Raw genomic sequence first — 25,090 nt, forward strand, 5'->3', positions numbered from 1 at the left:
ACATCAAACTTTGGGGTGGCACAGAGTTAGAGTTTGCTTGGGTCTTTAAGGGGATTTATGCTTGTTACAGTTTGCATTTAGATTTTTTCATTATTGCATGCCACAAGATTTTTTATTATATTTTTAGAACTGTCATTGATAACACTGAGGTTATGTTAAGTATTAAGTATCCATGCAAATACAAGTATGAAAACCTGTGTGTTTAACCTCTGAGAGACTTTTTGGAACTCCTGGAAACTATTAGTGATTTAAATTTTGCAAGATCAAAAATTTCTCTGTTATATTGACTTCATCAGGGCTGTTTCCTGTTTTATTGTTTGTATATACATTTTTATTTCAATTTTATATTTTACAGGCTAATTTTAATACTAACTAGATATTGCCTTAGGTCCCCTAAGCTGCTTCAAAAATCGAATCTTCATGTGACCACTTGGACAGAATGAGCATTTAAAAAACTGAAAGATTCCTTGCAGTTCCCCCAAATGAGTAATTGGTTTTTATAGCCTATTGTTCTTATCCAGAAACTGGATTTGTAGATGTTTTCCAGGGGATTTCGAACAACCTGGCTAATGGTGCCAATGATACCTTATTTCTAGAAGTGAGATTTAATTTGATGCTGAAATCTTAACAGTATATTAATAAATCATTGGAGCATCCTAATCAGTAAATGCCAGTTCATGTCTCTCTTCCAGGGATAATTGATCTCCAGACCCTCATAGGATTTGGTTCAGGGTTCTATGATCTCTTGCTTTCAAAACTCAAGAGCAAAAAATTGCCCTCTAAATTATCATTATATTAAGCTTAATGTATCAAAGTATGACTCATCTCAAGCCAGTAATAATAAAAGTGCAGATTATTTGTCTTTGATTTTATTAGGCAATCAATGTCTCTGAACTGGACAACTGATAAGACCGACTATATGGAGAAATATTCCAAACAAAATGACCACTAAACAGCTCTGAGCTATTGTCCACTAATGCAGATTGATTTTTCTTTTATCCCTGTCTCTCCTTCAAATTTCCCCCAGGGACATTATGATGATGAGGGCAATTGTGATCTATTAAGCTCTGAATAGAGCCACATTCCCAATTTTAGAGGAGTGAGTCAAATTTTGGAGTCAGAAAGGAAGTTCTTTTGGGAACTGGAGAAGTCTCCTTCTAGGGATGAGTCAAATAGTAATTAGGAGGGTGCAATTTCACAGCCTTAAATAGGTAAAAAAAAAACCAGAGTTTTGTAATCATTTATCTCTTAGGGATTTATTGGAATAGGGAAGGCAAAAAGGTCCCTCGAGTATCAGAGACGCACAGAAACAATCCTGAGCAAGAAAAGGGGAACAAATATCCACACCTGGACAATTGGAAAAGGGGAGGACAGTTATCTCCCCTCTATAGATAAATGACTTCAGTCTGCAGACAAACCTCTAATTTTCCTGGTGTTACATGATGGGAGCATGAAGTGTTGGAATGGGTTCCCTAAGAATAAAATAACTCTAATTTTGGAATTACAGTACTTGATGATACTTGGCACAGCACCTGGTTTCAAGTGCAGGAGTCAATTCAGGGTATAATTATGATAACACAGAAACTCATGCCATTTTCACACACTACTCTGCATATTGGCATAGATGCTTTCATGCAGAGTAGTGTGTAAGAAAGTTGTCATATGAAATGGTATTTAAAGCCTTCATTTTATTGGATTTGACAGACTAGTGCAATGTCTGCCTTAGGTTGACATAAGAATGTTTGGGAGTATTGGATCCATTCATTCTAAAATCTGATTTTTTGTATAATAATCATTAAATCTTGTGGTTTTTATTACATGGGTGTGTTTTATACCAATGACTATCCAGTGTCAAAATACTAAAATATTAAAATAGTAGTGTGATCATTTGGCAGACCCTATTCAGGGTTTTTGAATTTACCTCACAGCCAGGCTACCAGCCTCTACCAGTCCCCTCATAGGGCCTAAGATTGATAAACACAGAGGCTTTCTTTTCAAGGATGTTTGGGGTGAATAGTTCTTAATTTTTCCATGGACCTAACGACCACTATGACCAGGATAATTAGCTAATTGAGAGTCAATTGGATGCAGGAATAAGTTGTGCTCTTCCTGAGACTGTGATTGAAGACCAGATGTCCCACTTTTAGTATGAAAGCAGAGAAAGCAAGTTTACAGAACAGGAAGGCCTTAGTGTGGAAGGAGGAATGCACCCACAGGAGAGATGTGGCGCTCTCAATGTTACTGGACTACAGCATTCATCATCCTCAAGCATTAGCCATCCTGGCTGAGCTAGTAGGAGCTGTTGTCCAACAATATCTGGAGGGCCACAGATTTCCCATCCCTTATGGTACATATTATTGAAGAGATAAGCTTAACCCTTGCTCACTCTCAGTAATGATGCTGAACTCCTGCATTCTGTTCCGATTAACTTTTTTAAAAATTCCTCTGCTGTGCACGCTGTAAACAAGCATTGCTGAGCTGATTATTATTTCAGAAGGATGAGCTGTACTGTTACGGTTTTGTGCTAGAACCTACGACAGAAGCACGAAGCACCTCAATTAAACTTTTGCTACCGTTCCCAAGCACCAGGCTAATGTGAAGCTAATGCTCTCTAAATTATGTGGCGAATAAAGTAAGGGCACACTTGGAGATTAGGAGAATTAATACAGTAATTTGATAGCTGTCATTAAAACTAAAACGGTTACATTTCTTTGTCAAGGACAGGCTTTTCACTTATGTAGTCACAGCGCATTGCCTTCCTAGTTTGCATAATGGCAAGCTCCAACTTAGCGCCATCCCTCTGGGTTTTTAATCTTACTGTATAGCGGTGGCAAGAAAAAAATAATCTTTTTCAAGCCATCTAGAGATCTCCTGCAGCATGTGTATTTGTGTTTGTGTGTTGGACAGTGAGCTGCAGATTCATATGCAGAGGGTATTTTATATTTCTAGATGCTGTCAAAAAAATAATAATAATAAGCATAGTTATAACAAGAGGCCTCCTGGATCAGGCCAGTAGTCCATCCAGTCCAGCATTGTTTTTTTAACAGTGGTCAACTGGATCCCCAAAAGAAGCCCACAAGCAGGACTTCAGTGCAGCAGCACTCTTCTTGTCTATAATGTCTAGAAACTAATCTATTGAGCATTAGGTTTTGTTAGTTGTGTGTTTTTCCTTTTAAAAGGTTAAAGCTTTTTACTCTATATCTCATGTGCACAAAAGACGAGGAAAAGCGAAGGGGACCTCACGTGTCCAGAACTTGTTGCAGCTCATTTGCAGCCATCTGCAGCATGGTCTGGACCCAGGGGTGGGGAATATGTGGCTTCCAGATGCTGCTGAACTAGACTTTTCATCTGCCCCAGCCAACATGGCCAATAGTCAGGAATGATGGGAATTGCAGTTCAGCCACATCTGAAGGGCCACAGGTTGTCCACCCCTGATTTAGATGATCATATGAACCAGGCCTGCGCCTCGCAGTAGCTCCAAATAATATGATGGAATGTATTACTCTTTTGTAGTGTAAAATACTACATTTGTAGCAGTTCACTTAGAACTTTCTTTGTGAAGGCATCTTGTGCAGAACTGTGCTGCCGGTTGATCTAATGATGCTCGAAAGGGGGTATTTGGGCTAGCATAAGGGGTAATGCGTGGGACGCGGGTGGCGTTGTGGGTTAAGCCACAGAGCCTAGGACTTGCCGATCAGAAGGTCGGCGGTTCGAATCCCCGCGACGGGGTGAGCTTCCGTTGCTCAGTCCCTGTTCCTGCCAACCTAGCAGTTCGGAAGCACGTTAAAGTGCAAGTAGATAAATAGGTACTGCTCTGGCGGGAAGGTAAATGGTGTTTCCGTGCGCTGCTCTGGTTCTCCAGAAGCGGCTTAGTCATGCTGGCCACATGACCCGGAAGCTGTACGCTGGCTCCCTCGGCCAATAAAGCGAGATGAGTGCCGCAACTCCAGAGTCGGCCACGACTGGACCTAATGGTCAGGGGTCCCTTTACCCTTTACCTTTAAGGAGTAGTGCAGTGATATTGCCTGTTCTTTATTTACTCTGCAGCCCTTGGAGTCGCTGTCTCTAGCAGATTCCAAGCTGAAGACGGAGGTTACTATTATCATCAATGCTTTGGGCAGCAATACATCTCTTACAAAAGTGGATATTAGTGGAAACGGCATGGGAGACATGGGAGCAAAAATGCTAGCAAAGGCTCTTCAAATAAACACCAAACTCAGGTATTATGTGCATATTTAAACATAACATGTTCCTTAACTTGAACGATGTCTGTCTTGCATGCCTTAACCCATGCTTTGTTCATGAGTTTCTTGCATATTGTCTAATCTCCCAGACCAAACATACAGATCTACTCTGTTCTAAATACTGGAAATGCACTAGTACTGATAGTTTTTAATATGTGTGTGTTTGTTTGTTTGTTTGTTTGTTTGTTTGTTTGTTTGTTTGTTTTTTAAAAACAACTTCATCAGTGCACCTGTGTCATTTCTATTTTCTCAACAGAACTGTTATATGGGACAAGAATAATATCTCTGCCCAGGGTTTCCAAGATATAGCAGTGGCTCTAGAAAAGTAAGTTCCACCCAGTTGTGTATTATAATTGTCACAAAGATGGACCCAATTTTTGGTTACTAATGTTACAATACTGCTTTGCAAAAATAGACAACGAATCATTTTGATCTGCATGGTCTGAATGGCAGAGGAATCCCTAATATTTGCATTCTCTCATCTGTACTGATGGATGTTCTCTGTTACTAAAACATTTGTTGGCTGATTACCAATTTTCAAATTCATTATCACTTTCTATCCTAATGTGTGGAATTAAAAAATAGTCAAGTGGCACTTAATGCTTAAACGGTGCCATCTTGTTAAAGTTACAGTTAATGAAAAGTTAATTGGCAGTACTGAGATCAATGGCAAACTTGGGGTGAGGAAATCCCTTCACAGACTGACAACATACATTCTGTTGACAGGAAAATACTCTCTGGCATCCTGTTTATAATATGTGCCTTCTCTTCCATCTGCCAAGATAAATGAAAAGGGGGGAGCTGCTCTTAAGATTGAGAATGAAATTATCTGACAGAAAGTGGAAATGTTGGTGCTAATACAACAGCTATGATTTTCTAAAGGTGACATCTTATTTACTGAGCATAGAAGTTCAGGTCACCTTCTGTCTCCTTCATGGGGCCCCAGATGTGATCAGCAAAGTTCTTAGCGGGGAAGACAGCCTTTTATGTTAACATTGGTAAGGGGGTGTGTGTATCACATCTTTATTAGAAAACATTTTCTACCGTATGCTTCTTAGGAGATCAAGTAATGTAACTAATTCTTCTGTTCTCAAGGTAGTTGTTTTTTGCATTATAAAATTAACCTTACTTTAGATAAACTATCTCTTTCTTCCAAAGTATCCATTTTTTGGCAACAACAGAGTAAAAGAAGTACAATGTTTTCCTTTTTAACAGCATCAAAATGGTTGGTTTGGGAGTTTTTCAAACTGTAACAGTGAAGTTATATATTTGCTACAGAAATATGAAAACCATTATGAAGAACAACAAACAGTGTTGCATTCTCTCATCTTAATTACTTTGGTTCAATAGGGAGTGATTTATTGATGGTTGCACTGCAGGACTGAAAATGCAAAGTCTAGAATCGGGTTGAGATAATTATGAAAAAACCCACTTGTTGTGCATTATGATGATTGGAATTTTCAGGACAGTATCAGGGCTGCAGGGTGGGAAATAACTCTTTAGAAATGTGTTATAATCCAAGAGACAAAAACTCCAAACATAGATTAGGATCACAGCAGTGAAAAATAAGTCAATATATAACACAGGAAGAAGTCGAGACTCCCACAGTTATTGACATTTTGGTGGATAACGTCATGTATTCATTAAACAAAGGGCTATAGTTTTGCAAGCTAATTCTGCAGAAGCCTATGGATTATTTAGTCATATTTTTAAAGTAGGTTGTTATCCCTCATTCCAAATTTTTATACTGAAAAACTCAGCAGTTTATATTTGCATGGAAGATCTAGTTGCTACATCTGTTGTCAGAAAACTTAAATAGGCTAGCAGTACACCTGTTGGGCATGCGAGTAACATTGATAGACTGCTTAATTTTTCCCCCCCTATTTGCTTGTTCTATTTAAATAACATATATCCTGCATTACTTTATAAAATACATATACAGTGGTACCTCGGCTTAAGTACTTAATTTGTTCCGGAGGTCCGTTCTTAACCTGAAACTGTTCTAAACCTGAAGCACCACTTTAGCTAATGGGGCCTCCCGCTGCTGTCGCGCCGCCGGAGCACGTTTTCTGTTCTTATCCTGAAGCAAAGTTCTTAACCCGAGGTACTATTTCTGGGTTAGTGGAGTCTGTAACCTGAAGCGTATGTAACCCAAGGTACCACTGTAATTTATTGTATTTTGCTGTTCCTCCAAGGAGCTCAGTTGCATTTTATCCATGTATTTTGCACTCAGTATGAAACAGTAAATATAGGGGTAAAAATACATGCTGGTTATTCTTTCAGATGTTGAATTTTAAATTTCCCGAATTGTCTTTAGAAATGAGAACTTTCCCCTTGGAAAACCAAGGGGCAGCAACGGGGAGAAGCGATTCTCCCCGCTGCCCCTTCCCTTGCTTTAAAACAGGTCCGGGGACAGAGGGGAAGGCGCGCGCGCCTTCCCCTCTGTCCCCGGAGATTGCAGGGCAGGCAACGGGGAGAGGCAATCTTCTCCCCGCCGCCCCTTGCTTTAAACAGGTCCGGGGACAGAGGGGAAGGCGCGTGGTGCTTCCCCTCTGTCCCCGGACGGTCTCCATAGGAACGCATTGATTGATTTTCAATGCATTCGTATGGGAAACCGTGCTTCGCAAGACGAAAAACTCGCAAGAAGAAAAAACTTGCAGAACGAATTAATTTCGTCTTGCGAGGCACCACTGTATTGACACAGCGTTTCAGCTTGTGTGTAACAAAATGTGTGCATTTGATAAAAGGACTAGGAAGTTTACAGAAACGTTAGAAATAATTGTTTTTTCTATGTGCCCGTCTAACCTGATTTTTTTCTACATCTTTTTTTAAAAAAGAAATTATACATTAAGATTCATGCCTATACCTGTGAATGATGCGTCTCAAGCACTTAAAACAAGCCCTGAAAAAACCGAAGAGGCACTTCAAAAGGTATTGCCTACAGTTACTTATAGATTGGGATGGACAGGGAGACGCAAAGAAACTAATATTATTAAATGCTTGTCATTTCATGGTTGAATGAACAAAATTCTTGAGGGGTGTGTGTGTGTGTGTGTGTGTGTGTGTGTGTGTGTGTGTGTTAACCCTGGGGGCCCATACAAGTATGTTTGCAAAGGTTATGATATCCAAAAGTGCGTGAAAATAACTCTCCCTCCAAATGAAGTGTGGGAAGTGAAAACAACAGAAATAAATGCATAATAGTAAACAGTCCCATGTAGTGCTAATTAAGCGGAATTTTTTGGTACGTAATACAAATAAAATGGGTGTGTATGTTTGTATGTGTATTCCTAGGCACCTAGGTAACAGTCTAATTTTTGGAACAGTTATTTTGCCTTAATCTAAGGAACAAAAGGGTCGTTGTCGTTTCCCCCCCCCCCCCCATGATTTCACATATGTGAAAATCAGTGAATTGAAAGTACCTTTGGACATGATGGTGATTGCCACTTTTATCCCATTTTATAAATACATTTAGTTACTTTTCTGTTTCCAGTACTCAAAACAATTTGTAATTACAATGTTGAAAATAATATTTGTTATTACAGTTAAAACACAAATTAAAAACAACGGAACAGAAATCCTTTTCCAGTTAGTAATTATTTTTTAAAAACAATTTTGCGTCTCCAGTGACTGGGTGGTTGGGGCCCCACCCAAAAGTTGCAAAGGAAGGCACCACCATGGAGAAAACTGAACCAATGACTTGTGCCTGTTACTATCTAAATCCACTGGATTAAGGCATTCCCAATTGCATTTTAATGCAAGGAAACCTGCTGAAGTTTTCCATAGGATTTCACTTGTCCCTCAATCTAAATACATGTATGTGTGATGCCATTTGTACATGTTCTGTTTACTGATCGCTAGTGACTGCAGATATAGAGAATATTAACAATATTATCAGAGAAATGTGGCTGTTGAGTTTTGTGCTTTAAATATTGGGATGTATCAGAACAGCTGGTGATGGCAAACACGTTTTGCTTTATTTTCTGTGAACTGCCCTGAGACCTTCAGGTGTAGGGTGGTATATAAATTCAATAAATTAATAATAATAATAATAATAATAATAATAATAATAATAATAATAATAATAATACTTTTCCTGCTTCAAATAGTACTCCCCTTTTCTTTTGACTCATTTTTGATCCAATCTCGTTTACTCATTTTGTTTCAGTTGTGTGAAATTGCATTTCTTTCATTGTTTTTCTCACTTGATTTTTAAAAACAAACGCGTTAACTGTTTGTGTGCATACTCATGCACATATATTCCTAACTTACTTTTTACTTCTGTTCTTAGATAGAAAATTATTTGCTTCGCAATCATGAGACCCGAAAATATCTACAGGAACAAGCATACAGACTGCAGCAGGGCATAGTTACTAGCACAACACAGCAGGTAAATGCATTTCACTTAAACAAACAAACAAACAAACAAACAAACAACTATGGTAATTTTCAGTGGGTTGGATTTAAAATGGTCTTCATAAAATTCCACTCACAGAAAAGGTTTTCAGAAATGGAAGTGGAGGGGAGATAACTTTCACTAATTTCTCCACAAAACCTCCTGCCCAACCTTCTATTCTGAAGGGTTCCCAACCTTGTGGAGCATATTTTCAGAGGTGCTTCAGTGGGGAGGGAGATTTTGAACCTAAGAATATGATTTGAACTGACTATGTGTAGAACTCTGGATCCCAACACGTATTCCTGAGCATCAGATTCTTTCCATCCCCTGCTAAACCACCATTCTAAGTCTGAAGTAAGATTTGACCCAGGAGCCAAATGTGACCTTCCTAGCATCACTGCCAGACCCATGGGGCTCCCCCAAGGCCACATCTCTCACTAGCTCTGCCTTACACCCTTCTTTACTGTTTTTGCATGGTTGGGTTGTGTCCTTGAATTCTGATAATGCCTCTTGCTTGCCTGGGTGGAGAGTAGAGAAGGGTCCCCAGCCACTCTGGGAGGCTTCCAACAGAATATTAAAAACACAATAACACACCAAACATTAAAAACTTCCCTAAACAGAGCTGCCTTCAGATACCTTCTAAAAGTCAGATAGTTGTTTATTCCCTTGACATCTGATAGGAGGGCATTCCACCGAGAAGGCCCTCTGCCTGGTTCCCTGTAACCTCACTCCTCGCAGTGAGGGAACTGCCAGAAGGCCTTCAGCGCTGGACCTCAGGGTCCGGGCTGAACAATGGAGGTGGAGACACTCCTTCAGGTATACTGGACTGAGGCCGTTTAGGGCTTTAAAGGTCAGCACTAACACTTTGAATTGTGCTCAGAAACGTGTTGGGAGCCAATGTAGGTCTTTCAGGACTGGTGTTATGTGGTCTCGGCGGCCACTCCCAGTCACTAGTCTAGCTGCCACATTCTGGATTAATCTTGCTCTGCCCATTTTTGCCTCTAGCCGTCATGTGGCTTCCATAAGGTTACTTAGAATACTGGGAATTAAAATGTTTTACAGCTTTTCTGACGGTTGCTAATATTATCTTTTCTTCCCGCCCTGTTTCTGTGTAGATGATCGACAGAATATGTGTCAAAGTGCAAGACCATATCAACTCTTTAAGAAACTGTGGTGTTGATACAATACAGGAAGATCTGAAATCGGCAGAAAGACTTATGAAAGATGCGAAGAACTCCAAAACTGTAAGTGGTACCAGGCTTTTATGTTACTGGCGTACTAATTCCAATAGAATAAATCACTATTAAAATATTAATGTAGATTAAGTATTTTTAAATATACTGTATATTATTTACGTTTACCTGCTTAACAGGATTCTGTAGATAATGATTAATTTGAGTTAATTTGTTGCAATAATTTTTACAGTTGCTGCCCAATCTGTATCATCTTGGTGGACCTTCATGGGCAGGAGCAAATGGTTCCTTATCCAACCCAATCCAGGAGACACTAGAATCGATGGCTGGGGAGGTTACCAGAGTCGTCGATGATCAACTCAAGGTATTATTATTATTTTTCAGTTCCGTTCTATACCACTTTATATTTTAAAGGGGGGGAAAGCAAAGCAGTTTACAACACGTCAAAACTTTTGAATACAATAATCCAGAGTAAAACTTTACTGAAGGAAGTCAGATATAAAGTATACAGTCAAAGCAACATAATTAACCGGAAATGAAAATGTTACCTTAAAGAATTAAAATAAGAAATAAAATAAAACAGTACAAAGTATGTCAGCTAACAGAATGCACATATAACGTTAACAAAAAAAGTTTCAGAAGAAAACATTGCTGAAGGAAGTCAAATATAAAATGCATATTTAAAACAGCATAATTAACAAGGGAATAAAAAGTCATCTTAAGCATAGAACATATCTGCTGCTGTTGCTTCAAATGGTGGTTCATGGCAGGTTGAAAGCACCCACCTGTCAATCACCTGACGTCAGAGTGACATCAGGTGATGCTGCGCTTTGATGCCCTGATTTTCAGGATTTTTCAAATTTCAGCACAGGGCTGCTTGAAAGCCCTTTTGCAAACAGTCCTGTGTGGCTCCTTAAACTTCAGAAAACATGAAGTTTTAAGAGCAGTTTAAAACTATTTTGGAAAGGGAACCTCCAGTTTTTGGAGGTTCAAAGAGAAGTGTAAGGAAGGAGAAGCAGTTTCCATTGCGAGTGGGAGTGTGCTGTGCTCCAGCAAAGGAACAATCAGGACTTTACTTCAAGTTCTCAATTGTTCCTTTGAAGTCTTGCCCATACCTACCTGCCGTCTTGTATGTAGAACAGGTTGCCGTGACTTTCCACAAACGACCCAGCGTGCACATGGTCCAAAGTTTCCCACCCCTGCTGTAATTTATTTCACTGCCTAAAAGAAAATCCAACAACAGTAGTAATACTTGGAATAAAACTAAGTTAGGGAGAATGTATCATGCCATTTTAAAAGGGAATCATAATGCCCAGCGGCATTGTGTTAGTTGTTGCAATCAGCCCTTGGAGGTATTAGTAGGAGAAGGTAAGCAGCATCTATTCCGTTGTGGAAAAAGCAATGCCTAAAATTCAGTGGAAATTTGTCACCGTCAGGGTTATCTGTGGGGAAGCATAATCATCACACATAGAGTGTTAGAATTTCTCCTGCAATGGCTTCTGCTTCCTACTGCTTGTTGTGTTAGTGTATTGGAGAACTTAGTAGCAGCTCTAAAGCTACAGATTGGACTTCTGCTCATAAGAAGCAAAAAAAGAAAATGCCTCAGTCAGTGGGAAGGTAATGAAGAACTATAGAAACACCACTTTGCTATTTAAAAAAAAATCTAAATTAGAGGAGTTAATGAGGAAGAAAATGTTACAATTTAAAGTACTGATTCAAATCCCCAGAGTGCCGAAGTATTTGAAGGGACAAACTTAAATCTTCCCACAAGTTCCCAGGATTTAAGGCTTCCAGGCATGCAGCCCTTTCCTATGTTGTAGGGCTTGGAAATCCCATTTTATGCTTATCTCTTCAGAACAAGGCAGGGTAGCCACAGTTTGATGTCACCTTAATATTCTGGCTTTTTCCAAAGCAAGTAAACCACAGTTTCCCATTTTGCCCAAACCAGGAAACTGTAGCTAATTGGAAGTGTTCTGGTTTGATTGCTGGTGCCACGAACGAAGGAGCAAAGAGAAGGTGTGCACTGCCAAAAAAAACCCAACTTGTTCATTGTCTGAACATGGCCATAGAGTTGGAAATACCTTCTTTTCCAGCCTCCCCCCACCAAAGTAGACCATGTATAACTTGATGAAATCCTAGCCAGTGCAGCACCTTTGAGAGCAAGCCTTTCATCCAAGCCTAGTATGTGGGATAATGCCAAAAGCTACAGTTGCAAAACTAGGATCTCCTAGTGGTTCTGCTAGGGGGTGTGAGTTCAGCTTTCTTCTGACTGCACAACTGAAATGACAGACATTTATCCCAGTGAATCAAATGCTGGCTCTGCTGTCAGTCTTGCTACTCAAACCACCCCATCACCCTGCTTCTTTGGGCTGGCTGCTTGACCCTTTTTAATTTTTAAAGTGCCACCATTATGTTTATCTATAAAGTTGTTTTATTAGAAAAACCTAACCACTTTTCTTTTTTTGTAAATTCAGAATTACTTTTGGCATCCAAAGTATTTCAGTTTCTCTTCCAACTTCCATTTTACCAAAGTCAGTTTCAAGTAATCTGATCTGCAAACTTCATAGATATGCTCAATCCCACTGTACTGTCATTGCTCATTATTTGATGATGGGTTTTTTTGGGGGGGGTTAAGATCTTGGAATTATTAGAAACAAAACCACTGTTCAGATTTTTATTGAGATCTTTCATGTAAGAGAGCAATGTCTGGCTGCTTAAGACTGCAGTGCATTCTGCTTAAACTCAAATTCCTTATTGTAGACAGCTGTTAAAAAAATTAAAACAGGTCACTATTTGCTATAGGTAATGGTATAGAGGTCTATACTTATGCTACTATCCCTTTAATACTGAAGCAACTGAATTAGCATTCATATGTCTAGTGGGTAGCAGATCAGTGTTGATTAAATATCATTTCCTCTTCTATATTTTATATTCAATTAAAAACATTGCTGCTGCTCCTTTTTGTTCATTTTTGTAATCAATTCTTGCTAAGATTTGTGTAGATCTTATTCAGCTGCTGCCAACACACAAACTTGAAGTTATCTAGAGCTGGTATCACAATTCATGCTGGAAATATGTTGGGTAATTTCAAAAGGCGTTCTCATATGAATCTGCCTAGGGATAAACTGCATGGTAGAAGAAAGTGTCTGTAGGAACTGGCACTTAATTTGATGACTCTTCATAATTTGCGAGTTGCACATCACCAGGCCCTAGCATTAAAGCAGCACATGCAGTATTTCAGATGGTTTCTTGAAAAAGTTTGCCTTCCTTCACTTTGTGCAACAGACACTGCTTGAGTCTATGGTTGATGCAGCAGAAAATCTCTGTCCAAGTGCAATGAAGAAAGCGCACATAAGGCAAGATCTGATTGAGTCAGGCACTGAAAAGATTTCCATTCCACGGACATTTGTTAAAAACGTTCTCTTGGAGCAGTCTGGCATTGACATTCGTAATAAAATTAGGTAAGTCGGTATGATTTATCGGTTCGTCTATGGATTCAGTGGCACATATTTAAATTGTACATTGTTAAAAACAGACATCTACCTGTCCCTGCAACAGCAAATGGGGAATACCAGCAGTTCTAGACTTAGTTTGTTTCTACCTCCCTTAAGTCAAACACTTATGCCCTGGATGTCCCAAGTGTTTGATGGCTCATCTCATGGTCCAGAAAGTCCTAACAGACATACTGGTTTCTTGCATGTCCAACTTTGTTTTCTGATTAGAATGTTTTGTTGACACAGAACTAAGGTCTTATAAAACACGTATAGAAATTGAAGTTCAGGCTATGGTACCACAGTTAATGTAGAATACAATTAATTTCATTATTTTATTTTTAAATATGATTCATTAGTTTGATCTCTTGAGAATTGTTGGCTATCACCATTGAGGCGGGGGCTTCCAGATTAGGGATGGGTAGAACCATCTATTTACGGTCTATGTCAATTTTACACATGCTCTTTTATATGTCCCTTTCATTCTGAGTCCACATCAGTCTTGAAATTTGAAAAAAACACTGCAAAAAATAATTCCACATTATTTTTGAAGGCATTTTTTTCTTTATTTTTTAGTTGAGAGCTATATCACAAACTTCAGAGAAGTGTGAAAACCAAAAGATAATGCATTCCAATCTGTATATTGGCAAATGCAACTCAGGCTGGTACCTTAAATGCAGACTGAATGAAATCCCCTAGAATCTCTATTCCAGATACACCTTTTCACAAATAAAAATGATGATGAACACAGTTTGGAAAGGAAATGTTTCCTATAAAACCTCTACAGAGTACAAATCAGCAAAAGAAATATTGATTTACTGTCCATGTACTCTATGTAACCTGGTTTATTTACTACACCAATTAGCCTCTGTTTTATATCTTGTTTAATACAAAAGCAAAAGCCCTGAGATAAGTTGTAACAAAATTGCAAATTCATCAGCTTTTTAAAAAAAGTTTATAATCTAATTCTATTGATACAATGGTCAGGACCACTGCAGATGTTATAGCAACCTTGCAAGGAAACCAGGGCAGCCTAACTGTGCTCCCCTAAATACTATAAGACTTGCACATAACTGTTAAGCATCCATGGCTCAGAAGTGCCATACGATGCTCTAGGGCATATGTTCCTACTCTGTTCTCACATTTTGCAGCTTGGTACAAACCAGTGGCACACATGCATCTGAACTGATGTCACATTCTGCAGTGGCACAATTGCATGAACTATGTCATGTATCAACATTGGTTGTTGTGTGGTTTATTTAAGGCACTCCATCTGTATAGAGTGCCAGATCTTTGAAATGGACCCTGAGACAACATCAACATAACACTTCCAGAAGTTCCAGCCTTGTAGTACAAATACTTCTGTTGAAGTTGTTGTCACACTGCACTGTAATAAGTGCAATTTACAACCATATAATGGTCTGATTGGTATCGCAGAAGGAAGGAATAAATTATTCTCATTTTTATTTTTTTGCAAATGGAAGGATAGGAACAAGGTAGAAATACATCTGGTTCTTTGTGATAGAAATAAATCATCATATTTGCTGAAAGAGTGTGTGACATTTTGTGTATTTTCATAATATTAATAATAATTATTAAATGTCCTCTGTTTCTACATACACATTCATACATTCCTCCTTGGAGAAATTTTAAGATCTTTGTAACTTTTACATCATACAGCCAGTAGTGTAAAGAATAACGGAAACTCTTGTGTGAATTAAGCTTTCATTTTCTTATTCTCAACTTTCACACAGTGAAGTGAAGTTGACAGTGGCCTCATTTCTCTCAGACCGAATCGTAGATGAGATCCTTGACGCACTGTCACATTGCCATCATAAACTGGTGAGTGCTGACACAGATCTGAGTATTTCAAGATATTTATAACAGCTCAGCATGATTTGCCTGTTACATTGCACTCACCTGCACTGTAGCTTCCAAATATATACCCATCTGTTTTGTTTCAAACTGTTCTTTAATATATTTTTAATTATAATCCACCCAACAATGTTAGGGTGAAGGACAGGTAAGAAATCAATTTATAATTGCAATTAGGATTGTGTAACAATTAGGATTGTATAACAATTAGGATTGTGTAATTGCAATTAGGATTGTGTAACACGTTGTAGTTACACAAATGAAGACCACAGTGTCCCTAACACCCATAATGGACAAAATATCTGTATAATACTGTGTACATTGATACTAGTAAGGTAGCAATGTGAATGAGGATGAAGGGGACAAAGACTCAACTGGATATGCATTTAAAAACAGGCTTGTCATGTGGCATACATCCTCAACCCTCTGTAATCTCTGTTATATAGTCAGAGAATTGTTGCTCAAGAGTTCAGATCTTTGACTAGAATGTAGGAAAACCAGATACTTGAAGAATGTTGTTTGGAAGAGGGCAAAGTCTTCTTCTCACCTGTTGCAGAGAGAGCGAGCAGGACTAAATATAATGGGCTTTAGTTGCAGGAGGGTAGATTCTGTTGAACATAAGGAGAAACATCCTGAGATTAAGAGCTGTTTGGCAAGGAATCAATTACCTGGAGGGATAATGGGCTCTTCTAGCAGAGGCTAGACAATCATCTCTGGGAGATGCTCTAGTTCTGGATTTCCTGCATGGAGGTGGGTGTGAACTAGATTTCCTACAAGGCCCTGTCCAATTCTGGGAGGAGTTGCTCTGTGAAGGGCTCTTGAGTTGACTCTTGCTCTTTGGCACCATTTGCATCAAACTTTTTTTTTTGGCCAGTGATTCATTTTTACTAAGAGCACTTTCTCCTGTTTCAACCTTTCCTCTAGGCTGATCATTTGACCCGGCGAGGCAAGCCCCTTGCCAGTCAGGAATCATTAGATATTGAACTAGCAGAGGAAAAACCTGCAAAACGTTCCATCATCACAGTTGAGGAGCTAACTGAAATCGAACGTTTGGAAGACCTAGATACATGCATGGTAAGACACCTTTTGCCCTTGTCTAGATCTCGGCATTCTGGTTCGTTTAAACTTCTGCTTGTTGTTATTGAAAAAATTGAGCTAGTAAATATGGATGGTGTGTGAAACATTTGTCCAAGAAACATATTGCAGACCAAAGGAAAGGTAGCACTTTCCTTTCCTTCTCACTTTTATTTCTTGTAGTTATCTTTTTAGTGTGTGCTATGCTGCTACTGCCAAGTGACTGGCAGTACACAGGGAATGATTACCTCAATAAATCAAGCCATTCCGCAGCAGCAAACTGTTGCTTCTGTCAGCACAGAACTTTCCATCCAGGTAGCCATTGAGCTATCTTTATCTGTAGTTGCATTTTTTATTATATGCTCATTTTAGTGGCGGGTGTTTGGCAGGTTTTGGTTGCTGCTGCTGTCGTTCCAAGGCTTATTATGAATCTCATGAATGTATTGGAAATCTGTTCTTACAAATAGTATAGATCCTTTTTGCCCCTGGCTCAGACTTTTTTGTTTATATGGATTTCTTTTGTTCATGGCTTTAAGGAAACTGAAAATTGTGTGTGTGAATCTTTCTTCTGCTCAGCAGATAGCTCAAGTAAGGCGGCTGAGTCTTGACACTTAAGTGACCTTTCTCAAGGGAGTTGTGATGTACACATTTTTTCATTTCTGTCCAGTGTTTGTGCATATGCACACACATGCACACACATGCCTTTCAACTGAGAATAACATTTCGTTTGATGAAGTGGACTTTACTACATGAAAGCTTATGGCACAATAAATATCTCAGTCTTCAAGGTACCGCAAGACTCTTGATTATTTATTATGTACACTAGAGACTGATCTTTTATACAGAGCTAAACTGGGTCAAAATAATCAAATAACTCATTCAGCAAGCAGCATGAATTCTGCATGCTGCATTATTGATGGTACATGTTATCTAACTAGCTCTTGTAGGCGGTTTTGTAAATAAGAGGCATAACTGCCTGTCATTGCTTTATTTCATGGCTCTTATTTTTCCAAATGTCCTAACTATAGATGTCTTGGCAATTGTATCACAGTTCAGAATCAAGTAAGTGCAGCTGGCAGTGGTTTGTTGACCATAATTACAAATTTAAGAAAATGTTTTTAAAAATGCATTGGCTACAGAACAGTATCGGCTATACTTTCTAAAACAGTCTTCTACTGACTCACACTGTCGGACCATTGAGCTTTGTTTGACAAAAGATTGCTCAAGTCATTAGGTTATTTGGGTTAAGGTACACTGATGATGCCCAACTCTACTCCTCTGTAACATCTGAATCAGGAGAGGCCATTCAAGCCCTGGACTCAGTGGTGGGCTGGTTGTGGAGAATAAACACTGAATTCTGACAAGACGGAGGTGCTGTGTGTGGGTGGTTCCTGAGCCCAGATTGCCTTCTGTGGATGGGGTCGTGCTCCCCTTGAAATAGCACGTTCATCGTCTAGATGTGCTCCTGGATTCATCATCGTTGCCAGCGGCTCAGCTGACCTCATTGGCTAGGAGTGCCTTCTACCAACTTTGGTTGGTCAGTCAGTTATGGCCATGTCTGGACCTGAATAGCCTGAGCAGCATTGTCCAAGTTCTGGTAACCTCCAGACTGTATTGTTGCAATTCTCTCCGTGTGAGGCTGCCCTTTAGGCTGGTCTGGAAGCTGCAGCTAATGCAAAGTGCAGTGGTTCTACCACTTACAGGGACAGGATATCACTAACACATTACTTTACTGTTGAAATAATTGCAGTGGCTGCCAATTGGCTACTGGGCCAAGCTCAAGATGATGGTTTTAATGTGTATAGCTCTGTATACCTCAGGATCAGGACACCTACAAGATCATTTCCCTCCTTGTATGCTCAATTGATCATTGGCTGGTACAGATGAGGACTGCCTGCACATTCCATCTTATCAGGAAGTCTGTTCAGCCCATGTAGAAATCAGTCCTTTCGTGTTGCGGCACCTACTTTTTGGAATTCCCTCCCCTTGAATATTTAGACAGGCACCATCTCTGTTGTCTTTCCAGCACCTACTGAAGACTGTCCTCTTTCAACAAGTATTTTAAGTTAGTATGCTTCCCGGTTTGCATCTGTAACAGATTTGTTTTTATAATGATTTTTTGTTTTATCACTTGTTGTGTGGCACCCACTGGTCCTTTGGGGAACAGGGTGGGATATAAATTAGATTGATAAATCCTTGGACAGAATTCCTCATCAACCCTGACACATGAAATACTTTCCGCTAAAGACCTCTGGAATTGGAACCATCTGCATGCAAACCAAATGCTTGTACCTCTGAGCAATAGCTCCTCCCCTTACATACATCTCAGCTACCATCAGAAATTATAAAATACTTGAGGGCCAAAGTGATCACTACATCTGCAAAACTCTGAATGAGCTGTTTACTCAGGAATGTGTAGTTTTCATTGGCAGTGGAATCAAGCAACCCAACCAGCAGACTCTTCTGTTCTTTTGTAAGACAAACTACAATTGAAGTGGTATGTCTGCATTAACTGATGGATCAATGTTTTTAAAAAAAAAATTGAGAAAAGAAAAGCATAATATTCCAAATTAGAATCTTTCTAGTGGAAGCTAATGAGAGTGGATGATTTGGCGCTGGGTTTTGCCAGAGAAGGGCTTCAAATCTGCTTCAGTTCTTGTTCCCTCTTAAAAGCTCAGTGATGCACATAAGAGAAAGATGGGGACATTTCCCTTCATATACTTCTCAGTATTATCTTTCCATAGCCAGGAGATCAAATCTCCCTCTCGAGGGTAGACATATCTCTCCCCAACATCAGAGAGGGGGATCTGAAAAACCCATAATCCCTGGAACACCTTCCTGGGGAACCATAGGATTGTACCCCAATAGTTTTTGATATTAATAGCCATAAGAGAACTATTGCAAATAGCTATATGTTGTTTGGTCTGATCTATGGTTGTTGTGTCCTTAATGTTAATGCAGTAACAATATCAGCATTGTATTGTTACTTCAAAGATTTCTCTGTGTGACAGTGGGAGTGTTCAGATAGGTAGAAGTTATTCTGAGAAGCAAATAACAGTTCAAGCTTAAACAGATGATCTCCTACTTAAAAATTTCAAACCACTGCTTGTGTTTCCAGTAAGGAGCTTTTGCTTCTGGTGCAAGCTTGAGAGATCTGGCTCTTGTTTGAGTCCAAGAATTCAAGAAAAGCATTTGAAGTCATTTCCAGGTGAAGCTCCCACTCTGAGCACAGCAGCAAAAGGACTGAGAGAAAATCTAAAATTAGTCTGTGATGAAAGGCACCCAGCCTCATCCCATCAGTAGGGGAAAGAGTTACCTTCTGAAACATCTTATGAATCTAGCCATAATAAAATTTGTTCCTGGGATTTGCACTGCAGATCTTGGTGTGTTCAAATATGCGTTAAAGGATATTTGACTTCTATCGTAAGAAGAATATACCACAGAGTTTCAAATGCTAATTAGGACTCTTTGATTGATCTAATGTTGAGCAAGCTTACTTACACTTTGTTCTGATGTTTTATGTACTGGGTTTTGTTTTTTTGTTTTTAGTATTACCCTCAACATGCTCTTTTTAATGTCTTTCATGATTAGTTTAGCCCTTGGTCAGGTTTCCTAGTCTGTTCAGACCACTCCAATTTGCCTGGGGACTTCACACTTATGTGCTAAATATAGATCACTCTCCATTATTCTTTCTCAGTATTTCATGGTTCATTCACTTCGATTTCAGCACTAAATCATAACCTGCCTGAAGAGAAGAGGCAAGTGTGCATTTTTTCATCGTCTTTATGACTGTGCAATCTTCACACAGCACTGGCACAGAATTAATGTCCAGACTTAAGGAAAGGAAGAAGATTCTCTCTAAAGGCTACTTTATAAATTAAGAGTTTGTCTTTTACTGTTGGATAAAGGCTTGGTGCTGTTAGTGTTGTAGTTGAAGTGGCCTTGTAAGGTTGAACAGGATATTTAAGTATTTTTGTTTTTGCTCTGTGGAGTTGACTTGCAGGTGAGCTCTTAAACCGACAATGGTCAAACTCAGTCGTGGATTATTGTATGGGAAGCTGAGCTATTGCATGGTGCTCTGGCATAATTTAGTGCTTGCCATACTTCTCTTGCAGCTCATCCATACCTCCTTTTGCTTCCACACTTTTCAGACACAGGTCCCCCGCTGTAAAGCTCCTTGTTCAAGCAGGCTGCTGCTGTTTTTTGTCTCGGAACTTTCCCCAGAAAACCCTTGTTTTACTGCTGAATTGGAGTAAATGGCTATCCCGCAGAAAACCCAATTGCCATTTGCTGTGATTCAATAGTAAAACGTGGGTTTTCCTGGGGAAAGCTCTGGGACCAAAAAAAAACCCCTCAGCAACGCTCAGACACAGAGTTTTAAAGCCAGGACGTATGCCTAGGAACATTGTACAATCTGGATGCACCCCTTAGTTGTGTGATAGCTAAACCTGCCAAAAAACAACAACCAGGCTCTTCAGACATTACATTGTTAATGACAGCGTGGCAGCAACTTTCATAGTGGTAGACTTCAGATGTTCTGTGACTGGTATTGGAGCAACTGTTGGATCTAGCAGCAAGTAAGCTAGTAAAATGATACCTGAAGAGGAATGTTGCTCCATGCATCTCGCTGCCATGGTGTTTAACACACAAGTATTTAGCTGTTCAGTCTTAAAAAAGTAAGGAAAGGTTTTGCCTTCCACTTCCCTTCTGGGCAGCCTTCTATGGCTCTTCCTGCCCAAGCAGGGACACATATTTCAGTGTGGGTGAGACAAGAATGGCACATTCCATTTCCACCTAAAATTAAAGGGAAATCCTCTGCTTACAGCTACTAGCTGGAACAAAACTTGTGTCAATTTAGAACCATAGGCATAGAATGGTGCAAGAGACAAATGGCAACCTTCTCTCCTCTTCTGAAGTATACAAAGTTTCTGTATATGTAATTAAGACTGTTCCACCTGCGCTAAGGCTTCAGCAAAGGCACCAACCATACCTATGTTAGCTTGCCCAGCCTTAAGATTGACTTCAAAGATGAGATCTCTGGCTTACTGGAAAGTTCCACCAGTCCAGTGGATGATACCAGCAAGAGGAGCTTTTGGGTGGTGGCCCCCACACCTATGGCATTCTTTCATTACAGGGATATATATACGATCCCATCTTTATTTACCTTTAAATGGATTCTGAAGAAATATTTGTTTCAATCTCTCTCTGGCTGAAGTGTTGTGTGCCAGGAGTTTTAACTGCTGCTGATTTTTGATTGGGGCGGATAAAGTATAATGTATTTAATTGTTTAAGTTGTTTTAATTTTGAGAGCCTCCTTGGGAGGGCTATGGCATGAAGACCAGGATAAAAATCCATTCATAAATTTTAAAATAGTATGATGTCAGCTCCCAACACTTCCAGCAGCATTCAGAGCTGTGTATTGTGTCCTGCCTGCTCAGCAGAAGATAGAAATGGACTCAAAATGATTCTGTTTTAATCTAGATGTCAGGCGTGTGGCGAAACAAAATAGTGAAATATTATTTCCTAAACCATTTCACTTTGTCTTAGTTGTAGGAAGAGGGACTATATACAGTGAACCAGATGATAAATTATATGTGTATAGCATTCCATGAAATTGCAGGTGTTTGACACAAATATGGAGAGAATATAATTTTACTCTGTCTCAAGCTGGTTCTTGGAGGGTTTGTTTGTTTGAGAATAAGGTGTGTTTCAATTTTACGAACTTGTAAGCTTTTCAATCTCCCAAAGAGGAGTGTTTTACTCTGAAATGTTTTGAACTACAGTGAAGTATGTTGTACTACATACAGTGAACCAGATGCTATATTAGCATTCCATAAAATGGAATTATTTAGGATACTCCTTATGTGACTGAGACTGTTAAGGAAGTTACGTAAAACTCCTCTGCAGATGCTGAAGGAACTTGCTTTTCCTCTCTTCCCCTACTTGAATGCTCTGTTAGATAACTGTTTTAAAATAAATATCCTTGTGTTAAAACTAAAATGCAACATACATGTAATTTGGTGGAAACACTAGTATTCATACCACATGCATTATTTACAAATAAGGAGGAACATGGTTGGTTTGTTTGTTTTCTATTACTGCGATTAAAACCATTGTATAGTTGTATTCATTTACCTGGGAATAATCTCCATTGAACTCTCTTCTGGATAACGCACATAGCTTTGGGAGGTTTGTTTGTTTGTTTGTTTGTTTGTTCATTTATGTTAACTCTGTTAATGGCATTTGGACATAGACCAGAAGAAGATGTCTTCTACCAAGCGTCTATTTCTCCCAAATGTTTGAAATGTAACACTGAACTGTGCTGCAGTATAAAAAATAATAGTAATAATAACTTCAGGTTCAAGGAGCTACTGGCCCTTCAGTCATCTGAGCCAGGAACTTACATTATTTCAATTAAAAATCATGATCCTCAAATGTTTTGAAAGTGCATGAGGTTCTACACTGGAGGTCTTCATGCTCCCCTGCCCCTTTTAGTCATCTTCACCTCTTCAGGGAATAGTAATAAAGCATAAATGAAAGCACAGAGAAAGCTTCCCTGTTTCACATCTATATGCACCTGATATAAATCTGTTCCCATTTTGCCTTAATGTGTGAAAGGTTTGTATCTTCTGCTTATCTTTGCTTCAGTATCTCTGCTTCAATTTTTTTTTTATTTGCCAAATTTCAGCACTGCTTGCTTCTCCCTACTCTTCTCCCTTGAAACTGCTCTTGCTTTATCTTCTGCCCATTCATATTCTTTTATCTTTCTCTTCTGGCTGCATGGAGACTCTCTGCTGTACAAGTGTAAGTATTTTTGTTTTAAGCTTTGCTGTTTCTTACCTACTTCGTTTTTCTTGCTCCATTTGCTTCTGTAGTGCCTTACTAATCTGTTGGGGGAAATGCCGTACCGTCAGTGTGCAGCTATTAACAGAAACAGGTGACAATTTGGAAGCGAAGTTGGATTTTACAAGAAGAAGAAGAAGAAGAGTTTGGATTTGATATCCCGCCTTTCACTCCCCTTCAGGAGTCTCAAAGCGGCTAACATTCTCCTTTCCCTTCCTCCCCCACAACAAACACTCTGTGAGATGTTCCAGCCAGCGTAAAGTGTGGCGAATTTGAAATATCCCTCAGAAGACATGAGAACAATACCAAGCATAATGTTCACATAGCACTAGTTAATGGCTAAGAAAATCTCTGGATTCAGTTGTGCATTAATGCTAAGATCAGTTTATTGAAAACAAAGCTTTAAAGGAACAGAAGGTAGGGTTTTCCCAGGGGCAAAACTAGGCTTTATTACACCTGAGTCGGAGATCCAGTTTGGCACACCCCCACCCCCACACATACAGGTGCCCCCCTGGAGACTTCACCCAGGGCAAAAAAACCCTGGCTAGCCCCACTGTAGCTGTGGCACTGGTTTCCCTGTCATAGATTTTAAGGTGACATATTTTCTGTTGCACTGCATTGTCTCTGCTTGGCAAATGCCATTCAAGCATGCAATATTCGTACCTTTGACGGGGAGAGGGAGAAAAGGAAAAGAGACTGGATCTGATCTGAATGAAAATGCATTCAGCAAGTTTATGTAACAGGAATAGAGCAGAGGCAGCGGAAACAGGGAAACGTTTGTATATAACCTCTTCTGGAGTCATTTCAAGTCTAATTATGCTAAGCAATGGTGTGTAAAGTTTCCCCCTAATACCAAGATTGAAGCTCTCCGTACATGTTAAAATATAATTTCCGCTTCCAGTTTTAAGAGGATCTAACAGAAATCCCTACTTTTCCCCTTGAGCAGTGGAAGAATCAATACACTAGGTTTCTTGCCAGTTTTTCCTCAGATGCCCACACCCTCTGGCAATTCTACACTTCCATTTCTGTTCTTGATCGTTTGCCAGCCAGGCTATGGTTTCAGGAGGAGCAACAAACACAAGTACTGCAGGTGACATTTGCTATTATAGAGTGGGATACAACAGGTGATACTCTTTGTTAAAACAAAGCAACCAGAAATCTGGAGTGGCGTGCACCACCATTTTGCTTTAGAGTTGGAGTGTAACTTGGGTACTTGGAAGAACATGTTTTCTCTCCTTCTGCGCTGTAGGACTTTTCCTTTTCAATTTGTGAAGGTTTGGTTTGCATCACCTTCAGCATACTGTTTCTGCTTTTCGTGGTCTCTATGAAAAGAGTTACGGTCACATCACAGATGCAAATATTTTATCAAAAGTGGTTATGCAGGTGTGGGTAAACCCATATGCATTGCCACCTGTAAAAATCATATATATGTTCTACAATTCCTACATTTGATGGAATATTTGCTATTCATACTGCATCCTGAAAAAGGAGCAGACACGTGCATTCTCATGCATCCTACATTACACTAGACTAATGTACAGTAGACTAATAATGAAAATATCTTTTAAAATCATACTAATTGGGTTGCCTTTAGGTATGTATGAATGGCGTCTGCTTATCTGTCAATCTTTCTGCTGAACCAAATGCCACTCAAATTCAGCTGTATGGGCAGAACTTTTAAGAAGAATGTCTTAACACAGCTTTCCCCATCCTGGCAGCCTTCAGGTGTTTTGGGTTACAATTCTCAACATCCATGAACATTGGCTAGAGAAGACAGGGGCCGATAGGAGTTGTAGTTCGAAACATTGGAGGGCATCAAGTTGGAGAAGGCTGTCTTAACATATGTAGGTAAAAAATGGCTTGAACATGAGCTTCTGCAGGTACCAAAATGCTAATTAGGTAGAAAATAGATTATCTTGTATACACTTCATTACCATATTCACTCAAAACGTAATAGTTGCCATAGATAGGTAAACA

General features: G+C 39.4%; 1 protein-coding gene across 1 annotated transcript in view; it reads left to right on the forward strand.

Moving 5' to 3' along the window:
• CARMIL1 (capping protein regulator and myosin 1 linker 1) overlaps positions 1-25,090 on the forward strand; it is a 140,928-nt gene that overhangs the window by 84,881 nt on the left and 30,957 nt on the right. The window contains exons 21-29 of the mRNA XM_081205775.1: positions 4,048-4,220; positions 4,501-4,569; positions 7,082-7,175; positions 8,533-8,631; positions 9,753-9,881; positions 10,063-10,194; positions 13,116-13,291; positions 15,076-15,163; positions 16,121-16,270. Coding sequence (XP_081061901.1) covers positions 4,048-4,220; positions 4,501-4,569; positions 7,082-7,175; positions 8,533-8,631; positions 9,753-9,881; positions 10,063-10,194; positions 13,116-13,291; positions 15,076-15,163; positions 16,121-16,270 — 1,110 coding nt within the window. The remainder of the gene's footprint in view (positions 1-4,047; positions 4,221-4,500; positions 4,570-7,081; positions 7,176-8,532; positions 8,632-9,752; positions 9,882-10,062; positions 10,195-13,115; positions 13,292-15,075; positions 15,164-16,120; positions 16,271-25,090) is intronic.

This window comes from Podarcis bocagei, assembly GCF_964188305.1.
Source record: "Podarcis bocagei genome assembly, chromosome: 8".
Classification (NCBI taxonomy): domain Eukaryota; kingdom Metazoa; phylum Chordata; class Lepidosauria; order Squamata; family Lacertidae; genus Podarcis; species Podarcis bocagei.